The following is a 27431-nucleotide window of genomic DNA, read 5'->3' as shown; positions in this document are numbered from 1 at the left end:
TACCCAGTAATGGGATGGCTGGGTCAAATGGTATTTCTAGTTCTACATCCCTGAGGAATCGCCACACTGACTTCCACAATGGTTGAACTAGTTTACAGTCCCACCAACAGTGTAAAAGTCCCACCACATCCTCTCCAGCACCTGTTGTTTCCTGATTTTTTAATGATGGCCATTCTAACTGGTGTGAGATGGTATCTCACTGTGGTTTTGAAAGCCTAGGCAATACCATTCAGGACATAGGCATGGGCAAGGACTTCATGTCTAAAACACCAAAAGCAATGGCAACAAAAGCCAAAATTGAAAGATGGAATCTAATTAAACTAAAGAGCTTCTGCACAGCAAAAGAAACTACCATCAGAGTGAACAGGCAACCTACAGAATGGGAGAAAATTTTTGCAACCTACTCATCTGACAAAGGGCTAATATCCAGAATCTACAATGAACTCAAACAAATTTACAAGAAAAAAACAAACAACCCCATCAAAAAGTGGGCAAAGGACATGAACAGACACTTCTCAAAAGAAGACATTTATGCAGCCAAAAAACACATGAAGAAATGCTCATCATCACTGGCCATCAGAGAAATGCAAATATTTATTTATTTTTTTTGAGAAAGTCTCGCTCTGTTGCCCAGGCTAGAGTGCAGTGATGTAATCTCAGCTCACTGCAGCCTCCACCTCCCGGGTTGAAGCAATTCTCCCACCTCTGCCTCCTGAGTAGCTGGGATTATAGACACATGCCACCACGCCTGGCTAATTTCTTTATTTTTAGTAGAGACGGGGTTTTGCCATGTTGGCCAGGCTCTTAGCCACAAGTGATCCACCCACCTCAGCCTCTCAAAGTGCTGGGATTACAGATGTGAGTCACCATGCCCAGCCTCAGAAAACTCATTTCAGAAAAATCACCCTCATTAACCAGAAAGAAAACAAGCCAGATTTACTCCTTAAGTGCCTATAGACCAAATGAGGTGCACTGGTTTCAGCGACAGACAATTAGATTCCCTTAAAAAAAGGGCAAGAGGTTTTATATTTCAAGTCCTAGAAATCATAAATCTCTTTGGATAAACTCAAAATTACTTTGGGTCCACTCTGAGCAGGACACTGATTATAATACTAGAATTCATCACTGTGTTGATTTTACATATTAAAGAAATGATACTTATACAGCAGGGATGTCTAATCTTTTGGTTCCCTGGGCCTCATTTGAAGAACAAGAATTATCTTGGGCCACACATAAAATACACTAACAATAGCTGATGAGCTATTAAAAAAAAAAATCATGAAAAAAAATCTCATGATGATTTAAGAAAGTTTACGAATTTGTGTTGGGCTTCATTCAAAATCATCCTGGGCCACACGCCAACCAGGGCCACAGGTTGGACAAGCTTGTTATAAAGCATAGCTAAAATTAAAAAGCAATGATTAATCACAGCACCTACTAAATGGTTACACCACAAACAAACAAAAACAAAATTCAATACCTTTTCTCTTATTGCTTCTTGAGTAAAAATGGCTTTCTTCCTTTCTTGTTCAACTTTCATTCTTTCCATTTCTAACTGACTATTCAACAATGTCTAATGGAAAGAGATAAAGTCAGACAATTTCTGTGATAGTAATTCATGCCATGATAAGTCAATCTCAAAGTTAGAAGCATAAAGTATAAACTCATATTTGTTTTCCTACTAAAGACCAAGTTCCAAAAGCAGTGGCATCACCCATTTCATTTTGTTATCTCATTAGTTTGCTGCCATCCCCAACCATTCTCTAATGTAAGCCCTAAGAGGGGAGTGATCACGAAGAGAAATACCTTTTCTTTCCTTGTCTCTTCAAGTGTTCTTACATATTCATCTTTTAGGCTTTCTAATTCAACCTGATACCTATTAAACAAGAGAGAATTAAAAAGAAAAAAACAGAAAATGAAAAAGATGACAGTATAGACTATTAAAAACTCAGTACTTTATTAACTCCAGTTACATATTAAGAAATCATTTTTACTATCAGCTTGACATCAGTGATTTTCCAACAGTGTGTTCCAGATACCACCTGAGTTTCACTCAGAAACCAAACCAAAAGTGAAAAAGCTCCACTTTTGTGCATTCTATTTATTGGTGCTCTGGGTTAAGATTTCATTTAAAAACAGACTTTACAAAAATAATTTTGAGTATCATCATCCTATAATATGCTCAGATTCCACAAAGTTTATTAGGGAGTTCTATGAAAATGTTTACAAAAGTTCAGATATTTTACTTTAGAAATCATTTTTGCTTGACTACTTTTTTAAAAACTAAAATTTCCAAGGAAGAACAGAGGGTAAAAAATACTAAACATTGCTTTAATATAATCTCAGATACATGGATTTTATAGCCCATGGTTTCTAAGAACCCAGAAATTTACTTACAAAAGACTTAAATTATGCTACTAAAACCCTTGTAATATAAAAGTAACTCCAAAGAGTAGTCTCAAAACTATTTTGTGGTGTTACAGGCCCCTTTAAAAAATCTAATTAAAGGTACAAATCCTTTCCCTGGAAAAATAAATAAACACAAAACATGTCACACAATCTCAACAACCTACATGACAATGAATCCCAGTATTATCTTCTTGTTATAATATTCTATTACTTTTTTTTTTTTTTTGGAGACGGAGTCTCGCTCTGCTGCCCAGGCTGGGGTGCAATGGTGCAATCTCTGCTTACTGCAACCTCCGCCTCCCAGGTTCAAGTGATTCTCCTGCTTCAGCCTCCCAAGTAGCTGGGATTACAGGCGTCTGCCACTACACCTGGCTAATTTTTGTATTTTTAGTAGAGACAGGGTTTCACCATGTTGGCCAGGCTGGTCTTGAACTCCTAACCTCAGGTGATCCACCTGCCTCAGCCTCACAAAGTGCTGGATTACAGGCGTGAGCCACGGCACCCGGCCATAATATCCTATTACTAATAACCCAAACTTTAAATGCTAAAAGTGATTATTTTTAGTTCTTGGTACTCTGAAGCTAAAAGCCAACAACATACTTTGTTTATTTACTTATTTAATTTTTTTTTTTTTTTGAGACCGAGTCTCACTCTGTAGCCCAAGCTGGAGTGCAGTGGCGGGATCTTGGCTCACTGCAACTTGGGCTTCCCGGGTGTAAGCGATTCTCTAAGCGATTCTCATGCCTCAGCCTCCGAGTTGCTGGGACTACAGGCGCACGCCACCATACCTGGCTAATTTTATTTTTAGGAGAGACTAGGTTTCACCATGTTGGCCAGGCTGGTCTCCACCTCCTGACTTCAAGTGATCCACCCGCCTTGGCCTCCCAAAGTGCTGGGATTACAGGCATGAGCCACTGCGCCCGCCCCAACAACATACTTTTAAAAAGTGCTTTAGGATGTCATGAAACTACCAAAAATATCACTCAGAAACCAGGCTCACCTATTGTTCTCATCCTCCAGTTTACATAGCCTATTTTTCTCTGATTCTAGCTGGGCTTGAAATCTACTGTTTTCCTGCCTCAAGAGAGAATTCTGTGACTCCATGGAAGACATCTGAATTTTATTAGCAAGGAGTTCTTCTGTGGCTGCACGTTCTCTCTCAACTGCTGCTGCCAGCAAGGTCTGGGATTCACCTGATTATAGGACAGAAAGAAAAATCACATACACATACAGCCCAGAGACCAAAATACCAAGTCAATTCTGATTTCAAACATTTAATGATGCAAGCAGCCACGCTTAAAACTGATAACTATTTATTGCCTAAGGCAGGACTGTCTACTGAGACAAATGAACCAATCTTAACTTATACCTGCTTTATCATTCTTTTCCAAAAGTATTTTAATTTCAAAATGGAGTCATGCATTAAAAGAGTAGTGGATCAACAAATGGTCCTGGAGCAATTAGACATCTATATGCAAAAAAAACAGAAAGCCTACACATCACATCATTCACGAAAATCAACTCAAAACGGATCATAGACTTAAATGTAAAACATGAAACTATAAAACTTTTAGGAAAAAACAGAGGAGAAAGTCTTCGGGATCCAGAGCAAGGCAGATTTGACACAAAAAGCAAGAGCCATAGGAAGAAAAACTGACAAACTGCTTCAAAATTTTCAACTTTTAAATCTATGTGAAGAGGATGAAAAGGCAAGCTACAGAGTGAGAGCAAATAAATGCAAACCATATATCTAGGACTAGTATCAGGAATATATAACAATCTAGTTAGAAAATGGGTAAAAGACATAGACAGAAATTTCACCACAGAGAATGTACAAATGGAAAATAAGGACATAAAATGATGTTCAATAACATTACCCATTACGGAAATACAAATTAAAATCATAATGAGATATGACTACATGCTGTCTGAGTAACTAAAAGAAAAAACAGGGACAACACAAAATGTTGGCAAGGATGTGAAGAAACTAAATTACTCTTATACAGCCACTTGGTAAACAGTTTGGCATTTTCTTAAAAACACTAAATATGACCTGGCAATTGCACACTTGGGCATTTATCCAGAGAAATGAAAACTTAGGGTCACACTAAAACCTGTACGTGAATATTTACAGTAGCTTTATCTGTAATAGCCAGAGCTTGGAATCAGCCTGGACGTCCTTTGTGCAGTGAATGGTTAAACAAACGTGGTATATACTATGGAATAACACTCAGCAGTAAAAAGACTAAACTATTGATGCAAAAACAACTGTGTGAGCCTCTTCCTGGGAATTACACTGAGTGAAAAAGGCCAATCCCAAAATGTCATACACTGTATAATTTTATTTCTGTAACATTTTTGAAATGACAGAATTTTAGAAATGGAGGACAGATTAGTGATTGCCAGAGATTTGGGACAAGGGAGGAAGGGTTGAGAGAGTGGTAGATGTGTTTCCAAAAGGGTAACATTAAGAGTGATTATCTTCAGCTAAGAAAAAAAGAAAAAAAGCTAACAGGAAGGACTCAGTAGTGTTGGAACTGTTCAATATCTTGACTATGGTAATGGATATGTGGTAAAGTTGTATAGAACTTAATACACACACACACACACACATATACACAAATGAGTACCAATAAAACTTTGGAAATTTGAATAAAATCAGTAGATTGTATCAATGTCAATACCATGGTTGTGATATTATACATTAATTTTGTAAGATTTTAATACTTGGAGATATTAGGCAATGTGTGCAAAGGACCTTTCTATATTATTTCTTATACCTGCAAATGAATCTACATTATATCAATAAAAATTTTCAATTAAAAAAAGAGCAAGGGGTAAGATTCTGAGATTTAACTTAGGTAAGAATTATCATATTTTTTCTCCACCAAAGTAGAGCTGGTAATACCTCTATTTTACATTTTACACTCTGCTCCACAGCACAGCTATGGTCTTTTTAATAGCATTCCTTGGTCTGTTTGTCCTGTGGCTTTGCCTATATGCTAGCACAATACCACACATTGCTGAGGGTAGACTTCAGTCTAAAAACCACAAAAGTACCAGTTTCTAGCAGTCATTTATTGCTAAATATTTATTTCAAAAGGTATCATTTTCAGATGTCTCATATTTCATATCACATTGCTCTCAAAAGCTGCCAGAGATAAATGACAGACCTAACATTTATACCTATAAATTTAAATATATATGAAGGTTTATCTAGTTCAGTACATTTTTTTAAGTAAATGAATCTTTTTCTAGACCAAATCTTTCATGGAACTCCAATAAAAAAAGATAGACAAAGGAGGCCCTATTTTCATTAAAGCAGCCCGAGAAGCCCAGCCTCTTATTTATCAAGCTTCCCTCTCACCATTACAGCAGCCCCAAAGGTATCTAAGAGTCCACTGAATACTGTTTGAAAGTCACTAATCTAGTTCACCCCTCTTCATTCACAAGGAATAGCACAGAGATAGTTGGAACAATATAAGTGACTTGTTCCACATTGTTTTGCTGGATGATTCAAAACAAAACACCCTGAGTCCATGTCTCCTGACTCATATTCAGGTCTGATTTTATCACTACACTGTGATTTCTCAAATTACAGTTAGTGTCAGGCATAGAAGGCATACATGAATTTTTCATGAATTTGCTAGCTTCTGGGATACCTATAATATACATACACTACCTGTCTGTGCTTGAAGGGGAACATTTCAGAATAATACTTTTCTTTTTATTAACATCACAGAAGGGCAACCTAGGGCATGACTGTAAAGAAGCAGAATATGGAATCTTTTTTTTTTTTTTTTTTTGAGATGAAGTCTCGCTCTGTCACGCAGGCTGGAGTGCAGTGGAGCAATCTCAGCTCACTGCAGCCTCTGCTTCCCAGGTTCAAGTGATTCTTTGCCTCAGCCTCCTGAATAGCTGGGATAACAGGCGTGCACCATGACACCCGGCTAATTTTTGTATTTTTGGTAGAGACGGGGTCTCATCATGTTGGCCAGGCTGGTCTTGAACTCCTGGCCTCAAGTGATCCGCCCACCTCGGCCTCCCGAAGTGCTGGGATTACAGGTGTGAGCCACCACGCCCTGCCAGAATATGGAATCTTAAGACTCCCTAGTATCTCTCTTGTAAGGTTGATCTTGACTCTCCTTACACCTATTTTCGCTCTTGGAATTCTACCAGTGATGAGAATCATATCTGATCTCTACCTCCTACACTATTGCAGACAAGCTACAAAGGGGTCAGATTTAGCAATGGACAAGAAAAAAAATCGAGTGCAGCAGTCTACTAAAAATACAAAAAATTAGCCAGGCATGGTGGCAGACGCCTGTAGTCCCAGCTACTCGGGAGGCTGAGGCAGGAGAATTATGTGAACCCGGGAGGCAGAGCTTGCAGTGAGCTGAGATCGCACCACTGCACTCCAGCCTGGGTGACAGAGCGAGACTCCATCTCAAAAAAAAAAAAGAAATGAATGAAAGAATGACATGGAAGTACTTTAGCCAGTATCTGATACCATTGTGTAATGGGAAAAAATGGTTTGAAAGAGACATAATAAAGGTATTAAAAATACATGTAGAAAAAGAGAAAACATAAAAATCTACATATTAGACACAATGTAACCATCAGATCAAATGAATTTCAATTTCGTACCATTATTCTAATTCTTTTTTTTTTTTTTGAGACAGAGCCTTGCTCTGTCGCCCAGGCTGGAGTGCAGTGGCGCAATCTCGGCTCACTGCAAGCTCTGCCTCCCAGGTTCACGCCATTCTCCTGCCTCAGCCTCCCAAGTAGCTGGGACTACAGGCACCCGCCACCACGCCCGGCTAATTTTTTTATATTTTTAGTAGAGACGGGGTTTCACCGTGTTAGCCAGGATGGTCTGGATCTCCTGACCTCATGATCTGCCCACCTCGGCCTCCCAAAGTGCTGGGATTAAAGGCTTGAGCCACTGGGCCCGGCCCCATTATTCTAATTCTATAAACAAGATGGAAGGGCTTCTGCATCGAGCATAAAAACTAAAGCAGTTACCAAGCCTATCAGAAAGATTCTTCTCTAATTTCTCCCACGACGATGTCTGGGATCCTAGGGTTGCTTGCAAATTTTCTATTTGTCGAAGCAATGGTCTTGTTGTTGATGAAACACTTTGACTCAGTTCCTGGTTTCGATTCTCTGCTTCCTGGAGTCTCTGAATCATGAAATTCTTAAGTCATTACCAATGACAGCAATAAAAACATTAAAAACACTAGCAAACCTAAACTTTGAGAGGTTCCTGGAAAATTATTTTTCCAAGAGAAAATGATTTGCTTTTTAATTATTATTATTATTCATTTTAGAGACGGGGTCCGCTCTGTCACCCAGGCTGGAGTGCAGTGGCACAATCGTGGCTCACTGTAACCTCAACCTCCTAGGCTCAAGCGATCCTCCCACCTCAGCCTCCCAAGTAGCTGGGACTACAGGTACACGCTACCACACCTGGCTAATTTTTGTATTTTTTTGTAGAGACAAGGTTTCATCATGTTGCTCAGGCTGGCCTCAAACTCCTGAGCTCAGGCAATCTGACTGCCTCAGCCTCCCAAAGCATTGGGATTATAGGCATGAGCCACCATGGCCAGCCCTGAATTTTTTTCTAACTGTTCAATCCTTCTAATAGAGTTAGACTGTGTAATACAGTATCTAAATAAGTGCTTCTTTGGCCAGGCACCGTGGCTTATGCCTGTAATCCCAGCACTTTGACAGGCTGAGGTGGTTGGATCACCTGAGATCAGGAGTTCAAGACCAGCCTGGCCAACATGGTGAAACCTCATCTATACTAAAAATACAAAAATTCGCTGGGCATGGTGGTGCATGCCTGTAATCCCAGCTACTCGGGAGGCTGAGGCAGGAGAATCGCTTGAACCCAGGAGGCAGAGGGTGCAGCGAGCCAAGATTGTGCCACTGCACTCCAGCCTGGGCAACAGAGCAAGACTCTGTCTCAAAATAAATAAATTAAATAAATAAGTGCTTCTTTAAAAAGCGTTTCTAAGACAGTCTTCAATTACCTGAAGGTTAAAAAAGAGTTCATCCAAACCTCTCAGTAGTTGCCTCCTCATCCAAATATTTCTAAGTATTTATAAAAACAGAAAAATCAATCTAAACTGTATTTCCTCTCCCTTTTCCTGTGCATGTTATAAATGACTGAAAATTAACAGAGGCATAGAAACCGGGAACTTTGACTGACAATCACTAATAAGCTATTACAAATTGAAAAGCAATACTGAATACATATAACAAATCTATCGAAACATTATTTTCTATAAAACAAAATAAGGAATTTCCTTGTATATATTTTTAAGGTGCCCATTCTGATTTATTCACACAAGCCACAAAAATTCAGCAAATGCTAAGTGTGATAGTAATCCTCTCAATTCCATGAACATTACCCCACTGAGTAATTCTTTTATTTCTAGAAAAACACATACTTCTTGGATTTGTGTTTCGGAAAACTGTGACAGTACCTGCTGAAGTTCACCGATCTCATGGCGTAAATAATCCTCTTTTCTGGCAGCTGCTTGTTCTGTACGCTGCAATGCAAGCCTAAGGTCCCCTACCTGTAGGGGGAGAAACAATACATTCACAAACAATGGTACAGTATTATCTATAACTTCCCGCTAACTACACATTTTTGGTTGTGTCGATATTGTTCATGTATAATATTTCATACTTTCCAATGAACTTTTACATATGATTATCACAGCTCTCATTCATCAAGCAATTCCAATACTGTATGTATATTCTATGTTTACTTAGAAAAGCATTCTGTTAAGGCAAAGAAATGCAAACAAATATGTGTAAGGCACAGCCATTACCATACAATATTGGAGAAAAGACAACGCATCCATAAATATTTGCCACATCAGACAGGAAGTGATAGGTGCTACATGGGTTATAAAAGCTAGGGGCTCCACTCATATGCAGGAGCATACATTATAAACTACCATAGCCTTGGAAAACATTATAACATGTTTAAAGAATCATCAAACTTCTCACATCCTTTCACCTGGCCATCTTAGTCTTGGGAATTTACTCTAAGAAAGCAGATATGTAAATACACAGGGATATTCCCTACAGTATTAAATACACTAGCAAAAACAAAACTGGAAATATTCTAAATCTCCATCACTAGTAATCTATATTTGCAAATGTTGATACAACATAAATATAACCCTTAAAAATTACAATAAATGTATAAAACATGTAAAAAAAAATTTCTAATATACTATTAAATGGAAAACTATAAAATAATATGTAAGACATCAATTATGAAAAATACATATATAGAAATAGAATAAAACACTAATACATAAAACTGAGAGTACTTGTAAAAAGTGATGGATTTATGCATGGTAACTCATATAGGCTCTATCTCCCATTCCCCCAATTTTTCTGTATTATTATTATTCTAATGTATTTTAAATTCAAATTACTGATATTTTATCTATCCCAGTAATACAGTAGCAGAAACACAGAGGATATATGGACCATGGCATGGCTTATAATAGCAAAACACTGAAAATAACCCAAATATCCATCAGTAAGAAATAGCTGAAAATACTTCACCTAATTAAGTATTAGAAAACTATAAAGAGATACTTTTTAAACACCTCTATGTTTTACTAGAGTGATCATCAGGATATTTTACTAAGTAAATAAAACAAGTTATAAACAACATAAATAATAAACTATCATTTCTGTAAAAAGGATGTAGCAGATAGAAATAGGTGTATAATCCATTAAATGTTTTATGATAAAAACTCTATGTTTTACTAGAGTGATCATCAGGATATTTTACTATGAAAATAAAACAAGTTATAAAACAGTGTGAATAATAAACTGTCATTTATGTAAAAAGGATGTAGGAGACAGAAATAGGTGTATAAGTAAATGTGTATGTATACAGAACATGTAAATATATAGATACATATATTTCCTTGCATTTTGCCAATAGAAACACTTAAAAGATAAGCCAAACTCTAATAAAATGGTTACCTACAGGCAAAGAGAGGAAATGGGGAGCAGCTAAATTGGAAGTAAATATCTGAATAGATTTTGCTCTCACTTTGGAATCATGTAAATGTTTTACATACACAAAATTTAAAATTAAATCAAAAGGGCATAGGAGTCAATAAAAATAGTTTTCTCAATAACTGGTCCTGCAACAACTGGATATCCACATGCAAAAGACCTAAATGTGAGAGCTAAGACAACAAAACTCTTAGAAGGAAACTGATGAAACTCTGCATAAACTTGGATTAAGCAATGGTTTCTTAAATATGATGCCAAAAGCACAAATAACAAAAGAAAACATAGATAAGCTACACTTTATTAAAATTAAAAACTTTTGGCATCAAAGGACACTATCAAGAAAAAGAAAGACAACCCACAGAGAGGCAAAAAATATTGACAAATCCTATATCTGATAAAGGTCTAGTATGCAGATTATATAAAGAACTCATAATAACAATAAAAAGACAAACATCCCAATTTAAAAATGTGTAAAGGATTTGAGTATTTTAATAAATTGCTCCCAAGAAGATATATAAATGGCCAATAAGCAAATGAAAAGACATCCAACATCATTAGTCATCAAGAGAATGCAAATCAGCCAGGCGTAGTGGCTCACGCCTGTAATCCCAGCACTTTGGGAGGCCAAGGCAGGCGGATCACGAGGTCAGGAGATTGAGACCATCCTGGCTAACATGATGAAACCCCATCTCTAATAAAAATACAAAAAAAAATTAGCCGGGTGGGCGGGCGCGGTGGCTCACGCCTGTAATCCAAGCAGTATGGGAGGCCAAGGGGGGCGGATCACGAGGTCAGGAGATTGACACCATCCTGGCTAACACGGTGAAATCTCATCTCTACTAAAACTACAAAAAAAACTAGCCAGGTGGCCAGGCGCGGTGGCTCAGGCCTGTAATCCCAGCACTTTGGAAGGCGGAGGCGGGCGGATCAACAGAGGTCAGGAGTTCGATACCAGCCTGGCCAACATGGTGAAACCCTGTCTCTACTAAAAAAAATACAAAAAATCAGCCAGGCATGGTGGTGGGCACCTGTGATCCCAGCTACTCGGGAGGCTGAAGCAGGAGAATCGCTTGAACCTGGGAGGTGGAGGTTGCAGTGAGCCGAGATTGCACCATTGCACTCCAGCCTGGGCAACAAGAGCGAAACTCCGTCTCAAAAAAAAAAAAAATTAGCCAGGCATGGTGGCACCCGCCTGTAGTCCCAGCTACTCAGGAGGCTGAGGCAGGAGAATCGCTTGAATCCCGGAGGCGGAGGTTGCAGTGAGCTGAGATCATGCTACTGCACTCCAGTCTGGCAAGAGTGAGACTCCGTCTCAAAACAAAAATAAATCGAAAAAAAAAAAAAATGCAAATCAACACCATACTCAGTTACCACTTCACACACACTAAAAAGGCTATAATTTTAAAAACAGACAATAATAAATGTTGGCAAGAATGTGGAGACACTGAAACTCTCACCTACTGCTGGTGGGAATGTAAAGTAATGCAGCCACTGTGGAAAAGTTTGCCAGTTCCTCAAAAAGTTAAATATATAGAGTTACCATATGACCTAAGGATATACATCTAGGAGAATTTAAAATATATGTTCACACAAAAATTTGTGCATGGATATTTATAGCAGCATTATTGATAATAACCACAAAGTATCAATAACCCATATGCCTATCAACTGAGTATAAATAACCCATATGCCCATCAGTTGATGATTTTATGAGACAAAGCCTCACAAATTTTGTTTTTCCTACTTCATCTGAGGTCCTTGGACTCCCACAGATGTTACGAATGAGCTCAGGAGTTAAATGGATTCTCTCAAAATTATATGCAATATGTGTGTGCATTTTTGCTCTTCTCTTGTAAGAGGGTTCCTAGCTTTTATAATACTCTCAAATGGGTGTAAAACTCACAAAAAAATTAAACAATACTGGTATCATGTAAGCATTACTTTAACAGTTTTAAAAAACACAACTGGTTATTTAGCAGAATCCAGTATTCTGAAATCTAACACATGTATCACTACATTGTTTGATTCAAACCAGCTAATAAATTGTTTAATTTGTAGAAGCATAAACAAATATTTTTAAAACTACTCTAATTCATCATCCATTGCTTACTTGAATGGCTAATGTTTCTTGCTGCTGACGGGCTTCTTCTTGGGCCTTCTCTAATGCTGCAGAAAGTTCTTCTTTAGCTTTCATTTCACGGCTCAGAGCAGCTTCCTGTGCCTCACTATCCTTTGCAGCATTGGCTTTGTGAAGATCAGTAAGTTCTCTTAAAAAATTAGATTGAGTTTATAAATGTTGCCAGTGATCAGATAATAGAAAAAGTATTTCTTCAACATCCTACTCTGATAATTCATTCTAAATGGGTTGCATATTTGTTCATTTTCTTACTTGTATGCACTATCCAGGGCAGCCTGAATACTTCGGTTCTTTTCTTCAAGTTCATCCATGTCTACCTGAAGATGGCCAAGATCTTTCTCTTGGCGTTCTACCACGGAATTTAGTTTTTTAATGTTTTCTCTATGTTGTTTCTCAACCTCTTCTTTGCCATCAAGGACCTATATGTTATAAAAACAGACAAAAGTATTTTTCAAGAAATAATACCGTGGTAAATAACTGTATTCCAGGAATCTATAATAATGGAGAAAAATATATATATTTTTTGAGACAAAGTCTCACTCTATTGCCCAGGGTGGAATGTTCTGGCTCACTGCAACCTCTGCCTCCCAGCTTCAGGCAATTTTCGTGCCTCAGCCTCCCAACTAGCTGGGACTACAGGTGTGTACCACCATGCCTGGCTAATTTTTGTTATTAGGTTGGTGCAATATTTTTAGCAGAGACAGGGTTTCACATTGTTGGCCAGGCTGGTCTCGAACTCCTGGCCTCAAGGGATCTGCCTGTCGCAGCCTCCGAAAGTGCTGGGATTACAGGCGTGAGCCACCCCATTCAGCTGAAAAATCTTATCATTTATCTATTGTTTGAAAAATCCTTCTTACATGATACACCCCATTAAATCTTTTCAAATGCTCCATAACCATGGCTAACTGTTCATACAGGAAGTAATAACAATATATATGTAGAGAATTATGATTGCTATTCACCTGTTTCAAATGCTGCAACTCCTCTTCTAGCTCTTTAACTTTTTTGTTCAGCTTTGCAACCATATTTTCATTCTCCTTGTCTTTAGCTCTTAATTTCTTGATGATGTTAGAATTATGCAGCTGCTGTTTTGAAAGTTTTTCTCCTGGTGGTAGTAAAAAAGTATAAACTCAAATGATAACTATTCCCTAAAAATTTCAATAGAATGTTTTATCTAATCAGTAACATAAAATAATAGAATTTTTTTAAATCACAGTTTTGTAACCCACAATGTTACAACTAATTTGGACAGGAATCATCAATGAATGTTAACATTATTGGGTAAAAGGTTGTTGGGAAACTGGATATTGACATGGTCTTAAAGAATCACTCTCATATATCACCTACTAATTTTAAAGAGAAAAATCTGGCAATCAACTCCTTAACTAAGCATTCAGTTTTGGCATCACCAACTGTAGTACAGCCTGACAATATGTGCCTGCTGATGTGATGTAGGTGTTCAATATCACCTAGATATTTCCTACTAGAAATATGAACTAAATCTAATCTAAATCTAATCATGAAGAAAGTAACAAATTCCTGAACATGGGTAGGACATCCTGTGGGACAACTGCCCCGGATTCCACAGAGTCCTCAAAGACATAAAGAAGAGAGAACTGTCCTAGATTGATGGAAGACTAAAAGGACATAAGAACCAAATGCAATGGGTGAACTTTGGATCCTGGGGCAGAACAAATGATCAACTATAACAGACACTTTTAGAGACAACTAGGATAAATATTAAAATATATGCTGGACTACACTTCTGAATTAATGCTGATTTCTTAGGTTTGACTATGACGTACCTGTCAAGGAAAATGTACTTGCCCTTGGGAGATGCAGACTGAAGAATTTAGGAGCAGAATGTTATGGTATTTGTAACCTCCTTTCAAATGAGTTGACAAAAGGGTAGTGTATGTATGTGCAGAAAGATATGGAAGAGGTGTGGCAAGATGTTAACACTTGATGAATCTAGGTGATGAAGTAATCAGGTATTCATTGTAGCGTGCTTTCAGCTTTGAGTTTTACAGCTCTTTAGCTTTAAGTTTTAAAAATACTGGCTGGGTGCAGTGGCTCACACCTGTAATCCCAGCACTTTTGGGAGGCAGGCAGATCACCAGAGGTCAGGAGTTCAAGACCAGCCTGGCCAACATGGTGAAACCCCAACTCTACTAAAAATACAATAACTAGCTTGGCATGGTGGCGGGTACCTATAGCCTCAGCTACTCGGGAAGCTGAGGCAGGAGAATCACTTGAACCTGGGAGGCGGAGGTTGCAGTGAGCTGGGATCATGCCACTGCACTCCAGCCTGGGCAACAGAGTGAGACTCTGTTTCAAAAAAAAAAAAAAAATTCTGGGGCACATGGAAACAATATGTAATACCCTTTTATGAAATGTAAATACTCTGTGAATATAAAGTACTCCCATGTGAAATTGCTCTGTTTTCTCTGTAAAAAGGCTCATTAAGCAAAAGAAGACACTAGTTCATTCTCTGACAAAATTACTAAATTACAAAATAGTAACATTTGATATTCATATTTCAAATAACTCTTAAACTTTAAAATAAGAAAACCATGCAGTTAGCCTTCCCCTCAGTCTCTGATATTGTAAGGCAAAGCAGTTAATGACTTCAAGACATCTTGAGAAAATAATTATAACAACTGTTCCTTCATTTTTCTATTTTAGTGCTTAGAATTGTGTTTTACAATTATCTGCATTCCTATATTTCCCTCTCACTAAACTAAGCCCCTAAAGGACAGTGTCATATTTATTATTGCATCAAATATAATATCTGACATACTAACTGTTCAATAAATATTAGTTGAATACATGAAAAAGTTGGGTAAAGCTAACTTTTTCAAATGAAACGACTGCTTCCAACTGTTCTCAAACTCTACACTTTTTCTGGAAATTCACTGAAGTTCAATGATTTAAGCACAAAAACATTCATCATAGCACTAACTGTAATATTAACATTATAAAAATAAATGTACAACATTAGAAACAGTAAAACATATTATGGTATACCCATATAATGGACTTTAATACAGCCATTAATAATGATAAAAAGCATTTAATGGCATAGAGAGATGTAAGAGAAGAAAGATTGGAAATTGTACGATCTTAACTATGTTTAAATATGCATTGAAAAAAATGCATTAAAACTAGAAAAAATTAATAGTTCCTTATAATATTGGATTATAATCTACTCTTCCTCTTTATTCATATACTTTCCTATAACTTCAAAACTTTCTACAAGTAGCAAGTATTACTCTTATAACTACAAAAACTTTAATTAACAAGAGAAATAAAAAGAGAGATTCACTTGACCACCTTTTCCAAAACCTCCTCTCTCTCAGGATATTACATGAAGAAATTAATTCAGTATCCATTTGTAATGATTTCATGATTAGATCTTTAATTTCTGTAACACTATTAATTTTATTTTATTTATTTATTTATTTTTTTGAGACAAAGTCTCATTCTGTCGCCCAGGCTGGAAGTACAGTGGCGTGATCTCGGCTCACTGCAACCTCCACCTCCCAGGCTCAAGCAATCCTCCTACTTCAGCCTCCCGAGTAGCTAGGATTAGAGGCATGCACCACCACCACCCGGCTAATTTTTGTATTTGTAGCACAGACAGGGTTTCACCATGTTGGCCAGGCTGGTCTCGAACTCCTGACCTCAAATGATCCACCCACCTCTGCCTCCCAAAGTGCTGAGATTACAGTCATAAGCCACTGCACTCAGCCAACCTTGTTTATTTTAAATTTTTTCAGAGACAGAAGTGCTTAATAATTTAAAAATTAAAATAATACAATGAAAAATTCACTATTATATGCCAGAATAAGACAATATGATATAGTACACAAGCTAGGTATTCAGATATTACATAAATCCCAGAATTATACACTTTGAATGTCTTGGTTTAAATGACAGGCTCTTAAGACCTGTTTAAAGTTTTCTTAGGGCAGCATAAATTTCTGTCTATTTTACAGGGACAATGTTTTTTTTGCTTCCTAAAAACAAAAGCTAGAAACACATATCTCTGTTTCAATATATCTTACTCCCCATTCTTCCATAAACTGTCACCTACTATTTCTATGGTTTCTGTCCAAACCCTCCTTGCTTTCAGTATTTTTAATTAGGAAGCATCAGCTAGTTACGTGGCAAGTACTTTTCCTGTTCTTACAGTATTTTTCATAGTCAACCAAATACTATACGCACCTTCTTCCATTAACCCTCGGATCTGTTCATCTTTCTCTTTCAAAAGGTCTGCAGTTTCACTACTATTTAATCTAGTGGCAAGTTCTTCTTTTATGTTTTTGATTTCCTAATAAAAAAGAAATCTGTGAATACCGTAAAGAATTACTTTCACTGTAAGTACAGTTCTCATTTTTCCCCCATCCAAAGAAGCTATCCATAATCACATTCTCAGTAAGAATCTGTAAGTTTCATTCAGTTAATCTACTACCTTGGTTAACTAAGACTAAGAAAACAGCTTTGAAAATGATTTTCAAAACCTAAATTCAGATATACAAGCAACTGTTCACATGAAAATATAAATGAGAATAAATTAACTTTCCTTTTTACTTTTATTTTTTTTGAGACAGGGTCTTACTCTGTCACCCAGGCTGGAGTACAGTGGTACAATCACAACTCACCGCAGCCTCAACCTCCCAGGCTCAGGTGATCCTGCCACCTCAGCTTCCCGAGTAGTTGGGACCACAGGCACATGCCACCATGGCCAACTAATCTTTGTACTTTTTGTAGAGATGAGGTCTCACCATGTTGCCCAGGCTGGTCTTCAACTCCTGGGCTCAAGCGATCCACCCTCCTCGGCCTCCTGAGTAGCTGTGACCACAGGTGCACACCAGCATGACCAGCTAACTTTATGTATTTTTTAGTAGAGGTGGGGTCTCACCATGTTACCCAGGCTGCTCTCTAACTCCTGGGCTCAAGTGATCCACCCACTACATCCTCCCAATGTGCTGAGATTATAGGCATGAGCCACCACACCTGGCCAAAAATCTACAATTTAAATGTTAATAGATGATATCCTTTTCACCTTACTTCTCCTTTTTCCAACATCAAAATATGATGAATGCACTCCTCAAAACTCTATGTCTCTATAGAGTTTAATTAATATTATTTTAAATTTCAATTACCTTTTTAGCAGCATCTCTCTCTTTGCAGGCTAGTTGAACTTTCTTTTCTGCTTCTGCAATTCTTTGAGTAAACTCATCTTTCAAGGAAGAAATGCTACTGCTTTCTTCTTTCACTCTGAACATTTCACTAAATTTAAAATAATATTTGAGAATGAGGATGGTGTTTATATATCCCAAAGGTATACATAAGTTCAATTCTCAAAAGGAAGATAACTTTTCTCTGACATATACCTTATTAAAATAGAACAGTTTTAGGCCTATTAACTTTTAAGAAAAAAAAAAAAAGGAAATTTCTCTTGCTAAATTTATTTTAAAACACCTCAAAGAAAACCTGTTAGAAAGTGAAAATGTCACCAATATCTGACATGCAAAAATAAGAGAAAAGTAAATACAATGTTTCAATTCTGAATCTCGTGTCACATTTTCCCAATCAGCTCCTTATAGCAAAACTGTGTTATTGTATAACAGTTTTAGCAAAACTGTTATTGTATGACACAGTTTTCTTTAAATACGTGTTTTAAATCTCTAATACTAAAAGACTAAAAATGAAAGGGAAGAGTTTTCCAGTTTTTGCAAAACGACTCTCTTCAATGGCAGAGGTAATATGGTAAAGACAATTAAAAGAGAAAAGTAATCTTTAGGGTTATAACTGAAAGCTATACAACTTTCAATAATGATTAAATTACAAAACATTTTAATTTCAAAAACATTCTTAAATATGTACAAAGTACACAGGCTTTCAGAAAATGTGTAACATTATTCACATTTGCAGAATACTTACTCTTTTAGGTTATCATAAGCTTCTTCCAGAAGTGCTTTTTCCTTACTAAGAGATAGTAACTGAGCCTCCCTTTTTTCCAGCTTTTCATTCAGAAATTCAACTGTCTGGATAAGGCGAATACATAAAAGTCAGAACACTTAGCTTTAAAAAAGACCATTTTTACATGCAGGTGTATCACTATAACAAAGAAAACAGTTCTATCTCATAAAAACAATCAAGAACAGTATTAGGAACACAGAGGATCCAGAACAAGAACTCTTATGCAGCTGATAGGAGAGTAAAAGTAAGTACAACCAAATAGCTAGTGGGAGTGTAAGTTGAGAAACCACTTGAGAAAACAATTAGGCAATATCTAGTTGGGGATCTACATACTCTTTGATATAGAAAATTTCACTTTTAGGTAGACCTTAGAGGAAAATTCTTGCATAAATGCACTAGGTGACATGTATAAGAATACTTAATGCAGTTCCCTGGTAATAGCAAAAATCTGGAATAATCTGCATATACACCAAAAGAAGAAGGGAGATGGATGCAATCAAAAGAGGTCAAAAAGGAAATTTAAAGCCTCTATATCTTAGCTGGGTTGTGGATACACAAGTGTCTGTTTTCCGTATTATTCTTTACCCAAAACACATACCCTTTTTAAAATATGATATATTGCATTTAAAAAATAAAAGTAGGCCGGGCGCAGTGGCTCATGCCTGTAATCCCAGCACTTTGGGAGGCCAAGGTGGGTGGATCACCCGAGGTCGGGAATTTGAGAGCAGCCTGGCCAACATGGCAAAACTCAGTCTCTACTGAAAATACAAAAATTAGCTGGGCATGGTGGCAGGCACCTGTAACCCCGGCTACTCAGGAGGCTGAGGCTGGAGAATGGCTTGAACCCAGGAGGTGGAGGTTGCAGTGAGCCAAGATCAGGCCATTGCACTCCAGCCTGGGTGACAAGAGCGAAACTCCATCTCAAAAAATAAAAATAAAAAATAAATATATAAATAAAAGTAGAGACTGGGCACGGTGGCTCATGCTTGTAATCCCAGCACTTTGGTAGGCCGAGGAGGACAGATCACTTGAGGTCAGTCACGAGTTCAAGACCAGCCTGACCAATATGGTGAAATCCCATCTCTACAAAAAATACAAAAATTAGCCGGGCATGGTAGCATACATCTGTAGTCCCAGCTACTTGGGAGGCTGAGGCAGGAGAATCATTTGAACCTGGGAGGCAGACTAGCCTGGGCGACAGGGCAAGACTCCGTCTCAAAAAATAAATAAATAAAATAAAATAAACGTACGGCTGGACACGGGTTCATGCTTATAATCCCAGCACTTTGGGAGGCCAAGATGGGAGGACTGCTTGAGCCCAGGAGTTCAAGACCAGCCTGGCAGCATAGTGAGACCTCATCTCTACTAAAAATAAAAAAAATAGCCAGGAGCGGTGCGAGCCTGTGGTCCCAGCTACTAGAGTGGATTAGGTGGGAGGACTGCTTGAGCCCAGGAGGTCGAGGCTGCCATGAGCTGTGATCCCACCACTGCACACCAGCCTGAGCAACAGAGAGAGACCCTGTGAGCCGATCGCACCACTGCACACCAGCCTGGACAATAGACAGAGACCCTGTCTCATTCATACATACATCCATCCATACTAAAAGTAATTTTAGAAAACCCATAAGAATTTTTAAATCTCCATAATGTATCAGTATAAAGCTAAACAAAAAGTAATGCTTGGAATCTCTAATTCCTTAGGTCCTGCTCAAATGGTGATAAACTTGAGTATAAGAGTAGGAAGAGTTCCTTTTTGGACTCAAAAAAATAAAGTCTTACCTGAGTTTGGTTTAGATGAACTTAGAAATCACTTACCTTCTTAAATACACTGAAATTCAAAAATATCTGATAGTAATTAGTGCTGGTTTCTAAGAATTCAAACTCCCATTATCCACTATCTTACAGTATATAGATATTACTAATTGAAATATTATTGCACAGCATTTTGTTTGTGAATATTTAACCTGATTAACAGAATCTGGCACTTTTTAAAAAAATTAAGTAATTCAATACATGGCACTTACAGGACATTTCTTCAAGACATCCTACATCTCAGAAGTCTATTAAAGATGCCAGATCCAATTCAATTTCTATATCTAAAAATCACAGTAAAAACCAAAACTAGGACTTAATGTTAAAGAATTTATATCACTTTCCTTTCATATGTATTAGGTAGAAGCAATCTGTCACTCCTAAGCAATGCTTTTGTTCCTTAGACATTTCTCTTTCTCTTTCATGTGAAATACAGCTATCAATAGGTGATCTCAAAAATAACATAAACAGAAAACAAACTGAAGCAATATAAGGATATATACTCCTTATATATGAATGAAAATACTAATAACAGAAAAGCATCAATAATTAAAATCTTAAATTATCATTTAATATTTGCAACAAAAAATGTAAACATGCAAAAACAAATTCTGATACAAGAAAAACCATAACATTTAGTTTTTTTGGCACATCTATCTGCAAAGGAGGTGAAGATACATGTTAATGTAAGAAAATATTCCTTTGCAAATTGACAAACTAATAAGCATAACAGAATTTTGAAGTGATAAGGACTCAAAAATAAAGATGTAAGATGAAAACTTTCATGCTTAACTATATTGAAGAATCAACTTATTCTACCATAATTGCCTTGGAGAAATTTCAAATTATATTAATAATTGTTCAACTTCAAGGTACTTAATGTTACACTGAAATGGCAAAATGCCTATGTTTTTAAATCTGTATAAATTATTATGCATCAATGAAAGTATTTTTTAAAACAAATGATTTAATTTCCAAAAAGCACATCTAAAAATCCCTTCCACTTACTAGAGTTACCTTGCAAACATCTTCGTTTTCAGAAAGTGCTTCTGGCTGACTTTCGGCAGGTTCACACTGCTCAGCCACCTTGTCTAACACAGTCTGTCCTTCATTTATTGGTGTAGAAGAAACCAGTATATCAGGCTGTTCACAGTTAACAGGAGTTGCACTTCGTCCACTTTCTTCCATTTCTGCTTCCTCAGTGGGTATAACTAATGTTTCATTTACTTCTTCAGATTTTCCTTCAGCAGATTCAACTGTTTTAGACTTTGGAGTTGAAGAATTAACTATAATAGGCACTAAAGCATATCCCTTGCCTGACAATTCATCATCTGAATTGATTTCACTTACACTCCGGCTATCTAATGACTGTACACTAAATGAGTCTATTCTTTCAAAAGCATCAGATGAACAGCAACTCTCAGTGAGTTTTTGGAAATCATCTAAACGATTATATTCAGGACAAGCAGATGCAGAGAGAAGCTGAAAAGATGTCTGCATCAAGTGAAGACTTGATTTTGAATCTGTAGTCTCTTGTCTCGAGCTCGCTGAGCTCTCACTTATTACACTTTCATGATCTAAAACTTCAATATCACTGGTAGTAGAAGTACCCGATGAAAAGGTACTAACAGGAGGAGAAGGTGTATTGCTCTGCCTGTCTTCATGTTTTTGTTCCTTAGGTTCCAAAGCTATGTCCTTTGTTTCTGCTGTGAGAGACTGTGTAGACATATTAGATATACTTTCCGTAGTTGTTTTCACATCAATTACACTTTCAGATACTTTCAAACTTACAGTTGGCACCTTCATATCCGATTCTTTATTAACAGTTTCTTCATGCTTGCCTTCAGTTTTAGGTGATGAAGTACCTGCTGCCAGAGTTTCCCCTAAAACACACAAAGAAGAGTCTTTTACTTGTGATTCAGTTGTTTCAGGTGTTCTTGACTGTCCAATGTGCAAGGATTCATGTAAGCTGCTTTTCACTTCTTCTTCTGGTCGTTGTGATTTTGCTGGAGGTTTTGATACCACTGGACTCTTCTGAATGGTCTTGACGTCAGTTGGCAAGAGAAAGGCACTGAAGAAATTTTCAGATTCATCAACCACAGTCCTCCGAACTGGCTTTGTGATTGCTTTAGGAGAGGCTATTGGTGGACTCTGAGGTTCAGTGTTTGATTTCAACCCCCAGGTTGAAGTATCCCATCCTCCACTGACAGGGGAACTTATTCCTTTGACAAAAAAGTAAATATTAAAAAAGAACACATATATGTTACATTGATATCTCAATCATCATTATAAATCAGTATAAATAAAAATTTAGAAAAAAATACCCTATGAAATACCTGCAATTTGCACCTGCTAACCTCCTTGCTTACTACATCATTAAGTAGTTTCCAAGTTAATACTGGGACTTAAAGAAGAAAACTGGTGTGGGTCCACCTGAGACGAAGGAGGAGCACAGACAAAAGGCTGGGCCTGGCCTAGACTACCAGATGCAAGTATGTTATTCCTCCCTACAACAAATTAAGGAAGTAACAGCATATGTTTTATAACTGACAGTAAGTCCAAGATACCTATGATTCATCTCATAATAACAGGCTTTACTTATCAATATGAAAGAAACTAATATGGAACTAACTGAATAGGTAGGGCCATGTGCAGTCACAGAAAAGTGACCCTACCTATTCAGTCAGTTTCATATTAATTTTTGCTTGTAATATCAGTAATATAGTTATGAGCTAGACAAAGGGCAACACTCAAAAACTGAACTCAGTGGGTATGGAGGTTCATACCTATAATCTCAACACTCGAAGAGTCATTTGAGCCCAGGAGTTCGAGACAAGCCTGGGCAACGTAGTGAGACCCCTGTCCCTACAAAAAAATATTTTTTAATTAGCTGGGCCTGGTGGCCCACATATGTGGTCCCAGCTACTCAGGAGGCTGAGGTAGGAGGATCATCTGAGCCCAGGGGGTGGAAGCTGCAGTGAGCCATGATCGAACCACTGCACTCCAGCCTGGGTGACAGATCGAGAACCTGTCTCGAAAACAAATAAAACAACAAAAGCCTCAAACCAAGATACTGATGACAAATGTTCTTTCCCGAAGATCATATTAAACTGATGGGAATTGTAAGTTCTAGAGAATAAATTCATTTTCATCCACTTAATCACAGGCTGATTCTCTAAATCTCACTCTTCAAGCCCACTCTAAGAGGAAGTTTTGTTCTCAAATTCTAAATTATGTCAGAAATTACAAGGTCATTATGAATTTCAGAAATGTGTGTTTTTTTAAGAACTATTGCTCTTTGACATAGAGGTGGTTGACACTAGGGTTTTTAAAAAAACACTACAAAGAAAATGACTATTTTCTTGGGGAAAAACGTAATTATCATATCAGTCATACAAATAGCTACACTAAAATCCTGATTTTTAAAAATGGCATAATCAGGATCTTAATAATGGTATATTCCTTAAAATATTTAAAGCATTTCTTTAAAAATGTTTTCTTTTTCACATTAAAATGTGGTTGAACAAAATATTCACAAAATATTCACAATTAGAAGTTCGTGGAGAGAGCACAAGTAATTAAAAGCTTCTAAAAACTATCAAGCCTTATAGTAGAATCTATCCTTTAATATGACTTCAGGCCAGGCGCAGTGGCTCACGCCTGTAATCTCAGCACTTTGGGAGGCCCAGGCGGGCAGACCACCTGAGGTCAGGAGTTCAAGACCAGCCTGGCCAACATGGTAAAACCCTGTCTCTACTAAAATTACAAAAATTAGCCAGGTGTGGTGGCGCAAACCCGTAATCCTAGCTACTCGGGAGGTTGAGGCAGGAGAATCACTTGAGCCCAGAAGACAGAACCTGCAGTGAACAGAGATGGTGCCACTGCACTCCAGCCTGGATGACAGAGTGAGACTGTGTCTCGAAAAGTATGTAGAAAACTTCAGTTTGGAGGCACAGTTCTACACATTCATTTGCACAATATCCAAACCAGAGAAAGTCAAAATTAAATATGCAAATGAACAACCAAGATTATGTCCGATTAATTTAAATACATTCAAAGGATGACAGGAATTAATTTTGCCTCTTGGAGAATACTTTATGTAATCCCAGGGTTATCTGGCATCCATCTAAATTATACCATTCTGAAGACTATGGTCATTTTCCGAAAACAAATATCCTTATATATAAAACCTATATTCTATCTTAACTAAAGGGTCACATATGAAAAAACAGAGTTACTCCAGCAAGGTTATATGACATCTTGTAAAAAGTAAAGAGGATCATGACATACACACATGGACCAAAATATCTTAAAATGAGGTACCTCAAATTTAGGTCCTGACTTCTCAATGATGTAAAATTAAGAACAGAAACCAGAAAGGAGTAGTCAATCACATTTCTTATCCTTTTTCACACAAATGTTCACATCCCCCACAGCTGCAAATCTTTACCCTACACATCAAATGCTGAACCGTTCCATAGACTTAAGAGTCAAAAGCAACTGAATGAAGATCCCTGAAAGATTAAGCTCAATGAAACTGCAAAGAGAGACTTGGCTATTCAGAAATAAAATGTGATACAATCCAGAAATCTTGGGTCACACATTCCACGGGTAACACCTCCGGCACATTCTAATCCTCATCCGCCGTGTGACCTAGAGCAAGTTACTTGGCCATTCTGGGCCTCATTTTCCTCTTATGTAAAACACAGATACAAACCAAGCTCTCTCTGGGAGTTGTTCTGAAGATAAGAAGGCCATAAAAAAGCACATTACAGGCTCACGCCTGTAATCCCAGCACTTTAGGAGGCCGAGGCGGGTGGATCGCCTTAAGTCAGGAGTTCGACCAGCCTGGCCAACGTAGTGAAACCCCGTCCCTACTAAAACTACAAAAATTAGCTGGGCGTGGTGGCGGGCGCCTGTAGTCCCAGCTACTAGGGAGGCTGAGGCAGGCGAATCGCTAGAACCTGGGAGGGGGAGCTTGCAGTGAGCCGAGATCGCGCCACTGCACTCCAGCCTGGGCGACAGAGTGAGACTCCGTCTCAACAACAACATAAAACCACATTACGCGCTACGAATCGCGAAATGTTCACTGAATGTTGGCGATTGTTCTTCCCTTCCCTGATGATTTACGTACTTCAGACCTCGGATCCCAACAGTGCCCGAGACGCGAAGCAATTCGAGGTTCAGGTTCGGGAAGGCTGTGCTTGGAAGCTGCGTCGAGGGAGAGCTTGACGGCAAGACCAACCAACCAAGTCCCCTGTCATCGAAGTCCACAAGCCTCGCACCCAGGACCAAAGACAAGGGGGAACCTGGAGCTGAGTTTTCCCTCAGGAAAACGGCAAAGACCGACTTGGAGGCTGAAGCAGCATTAGCGAACAGGCCGGGGAGAAATTACTTCCCGAGAACTCTCTCAGCAAGGAAGGACTCCTCTCTACCCCACTTAACCTGCCTGCATCAAGAGAACAGCAGCCTCCGGGAGCCAGGAACCCCGCTCCTCTCCCTCTTACCCGGCTCTCCATACGGAATGGTCTCGGCCCAGATGCTCGGCTCCTCTTCCTGGATGTCCAGAACCCTGTCGATGGACTTCTGGGCCTGGGACAGGGCCTGCTTAGCGAAGCTGGAGAGCTGGGAGGCGTTGAACCAACTCATCGCCCCTCAGCCGGCAGTGGCGGCGGCAGCACCAAGCGGGAAGGCCTCAGGCCTGGGGAAGGGTGCAGAGGAACGGCTTCCCTCCCCTTTTCCACTCGGCTGGTTCTGTCAGCGTGTGGCCATGACCCCGACAGCCTCCCGCGAGCCCGGGATGTTAACCTCGGCCGTTCCCGCACAGCTGAGACGAAGGGGCCCGTATGCGCATGCGCCTGCTTCTTCCACGTACACAGCAACCAAATCTAGGAGCCTAGACTTAGGTCGACAGACGGAAGAACAGAAGACAAGAACGTTGACGTCACATCCGGGAGCGCAGGGTTGCCCGTAGTTACCGAGGAACGCGGAAGAGTTTCTATTGATAGCGATTTTGTGCTTACAGCAGTTCTTAGCGAAGGGGGAAGCTATGGCTACCAATAGAGGTCGATTTCCCAGGAAGGAATATTCAAGTTTTCATGTGTGTGCTTTCCAGGAAAATAGTTCACGTGCTAAAAGCTTGCACCTTGCCAGCAGTAATTGCAAAGGGAAATTTGGGCCTCACACTTCTCTTAGCCCTTTGTCTCAAATATTTAATAAGGTCTGTATTAACTTGGTATTGTAAGGAGAAACACTTGTTTGGGCTTGCCTAAAAGACAGGATCACGTATCAACACTGTGTCTAACCCGTGGAACACATGGTGCATAAAGCACAACCTCTCAAAATAGTAGTAAACTCATTGCTGCAGTCAAGATACCCCTAATATTATGGTCTGTCGGTGTCCCCTGCGCAAAATCCTATGTTGAAACCTAATCTCTAATGGGACAGTATTAAGGGGAGCCTTTAGGAGACGATTAGATGATGAGGATGGAGCCCTCCTGAGTGGGATTAGTGCCCTTATAAGAGAGGCCCAAGGGAGCTCACAGCAAGAAGGCACCAACTCTAAGCCAGAAGAGCAGCCCTTACCAGACACCAAATCTGCCGGCTCCTTATCTTGGACTTCTCAGCCTCTAGAACTGTTAAGAAACAAATTGCTGCTGTTTATAAGCCACCCAGTTTATGGCAACTTGTTACAGCAGTCCAAATGGACTAAGACACCTAGGAAGCACTAAAGCTGTTTTCCTAACAATGTGCACTGTGCATATTACTTAAAATATAACCTTTTCTGTGTGCATTCTCTTCAAACATTTGGACATGGGAAAATACCTTAAATTGGTGGCCTTCCTAATCCAGTCTGCAGCTATATTTGGTTTGGGCCCAAGTTAAAGACAAAATCCTATCAACATTTAAAAGCCAGATTTCATTCAAAAATCTAGATTTCCAGCTGCTTTTGAAAAATATGAATACCAAGCATGGGAATAGTCAGCTAGAGTGGTCACCAAATAATTTTCACTCACTCCAGTTTGCC

At 38.5% G+C, this 27431-nt stretch overlaps 1 protein-coding gene across 2 annotated transcripts in view; it reads right to left on the bottom strand.

The window, feature by feature from the left end:
* Positions 1 to 26370, bottom strand: part of TMF1 (TATA element modulatory factor 1) — a 31527-nt gene extending 5157 nt beyond the window's left edge. Inside the window, exons 1-13 of one of the 2 annotated variants that reach the window (XM_012502188.2) lie at positions 25912 to 26370; positions 21413 to 22626; positions 18554 to 18657; positions 17773 to 17899; positions 16832 to 16937; positions 13567 to 13709; positions 12857 to 13023; positions 12578 to 12734; positions 8901 to 8993; positions 7435 to 7591; positions 3410 to 3602; positions 1807 to 1876; positions 1481 to 1573 (exon numbers count right to left, since the gene is read on the bottom strand). In XM_012502188.2, the coding sequence (XP_012357642.1) occupies positions 1481 to 1573; positions 1807 to 1876; positions 3410 to 3602; positions 7435 to 7591; positions 8901 to 8993; positions 12578 to 12734; positions 12857 to 13023; positions 13567 to 13709; positions 16832 to 16937; positions 17773 to 17899; positions 18554 to 18657; positions 21413 to 22626; positions 25912 to 26053 (2766 nt within the window). In that variant the 5' untranslated portion in view covers positions 26054 to 26370. The remainder of the gene's footprint in view (positions 1 to 1480; positions 1574 to 1806; positions 1877 to 3409; positions 3603 to 7434; positions 7592 to 8900; positions 8994 to 12577; positions 12735 to 12856; positions 13024 to 13566; positions 13710 to 16831; positions 16938 to 17772; positions 17900 to 18553; positions 18658 to 21412; positions 22627 to 25911) is intronic. The other variant, XM_003264871.4, reaches the window with a different exon arrangement.
* Between the last annotated feature and the right edge of the window lie 1061 nt (positions 26371 to 27431).

Source organism: Nomascus leucogenys, chromosome 21 (assembly GCF_006542625.1).
Source record: "Nomascus leucogenys isolate Asia chromosome 21, Asia_NLE_v1, whole genome shotgun sequence".
In the NCBI taxonomy this organism is placed as follows: Eukaryota; Metazoa; Chordata; class Mammalia; order Primates; family Hylobatidae; genus Nomascus; species Nomascus leucogenys.
Note: the sequence above shows the minus strand (reverse complement) of the source record. Positions and strands in the feature narration are given on the sequence as shown.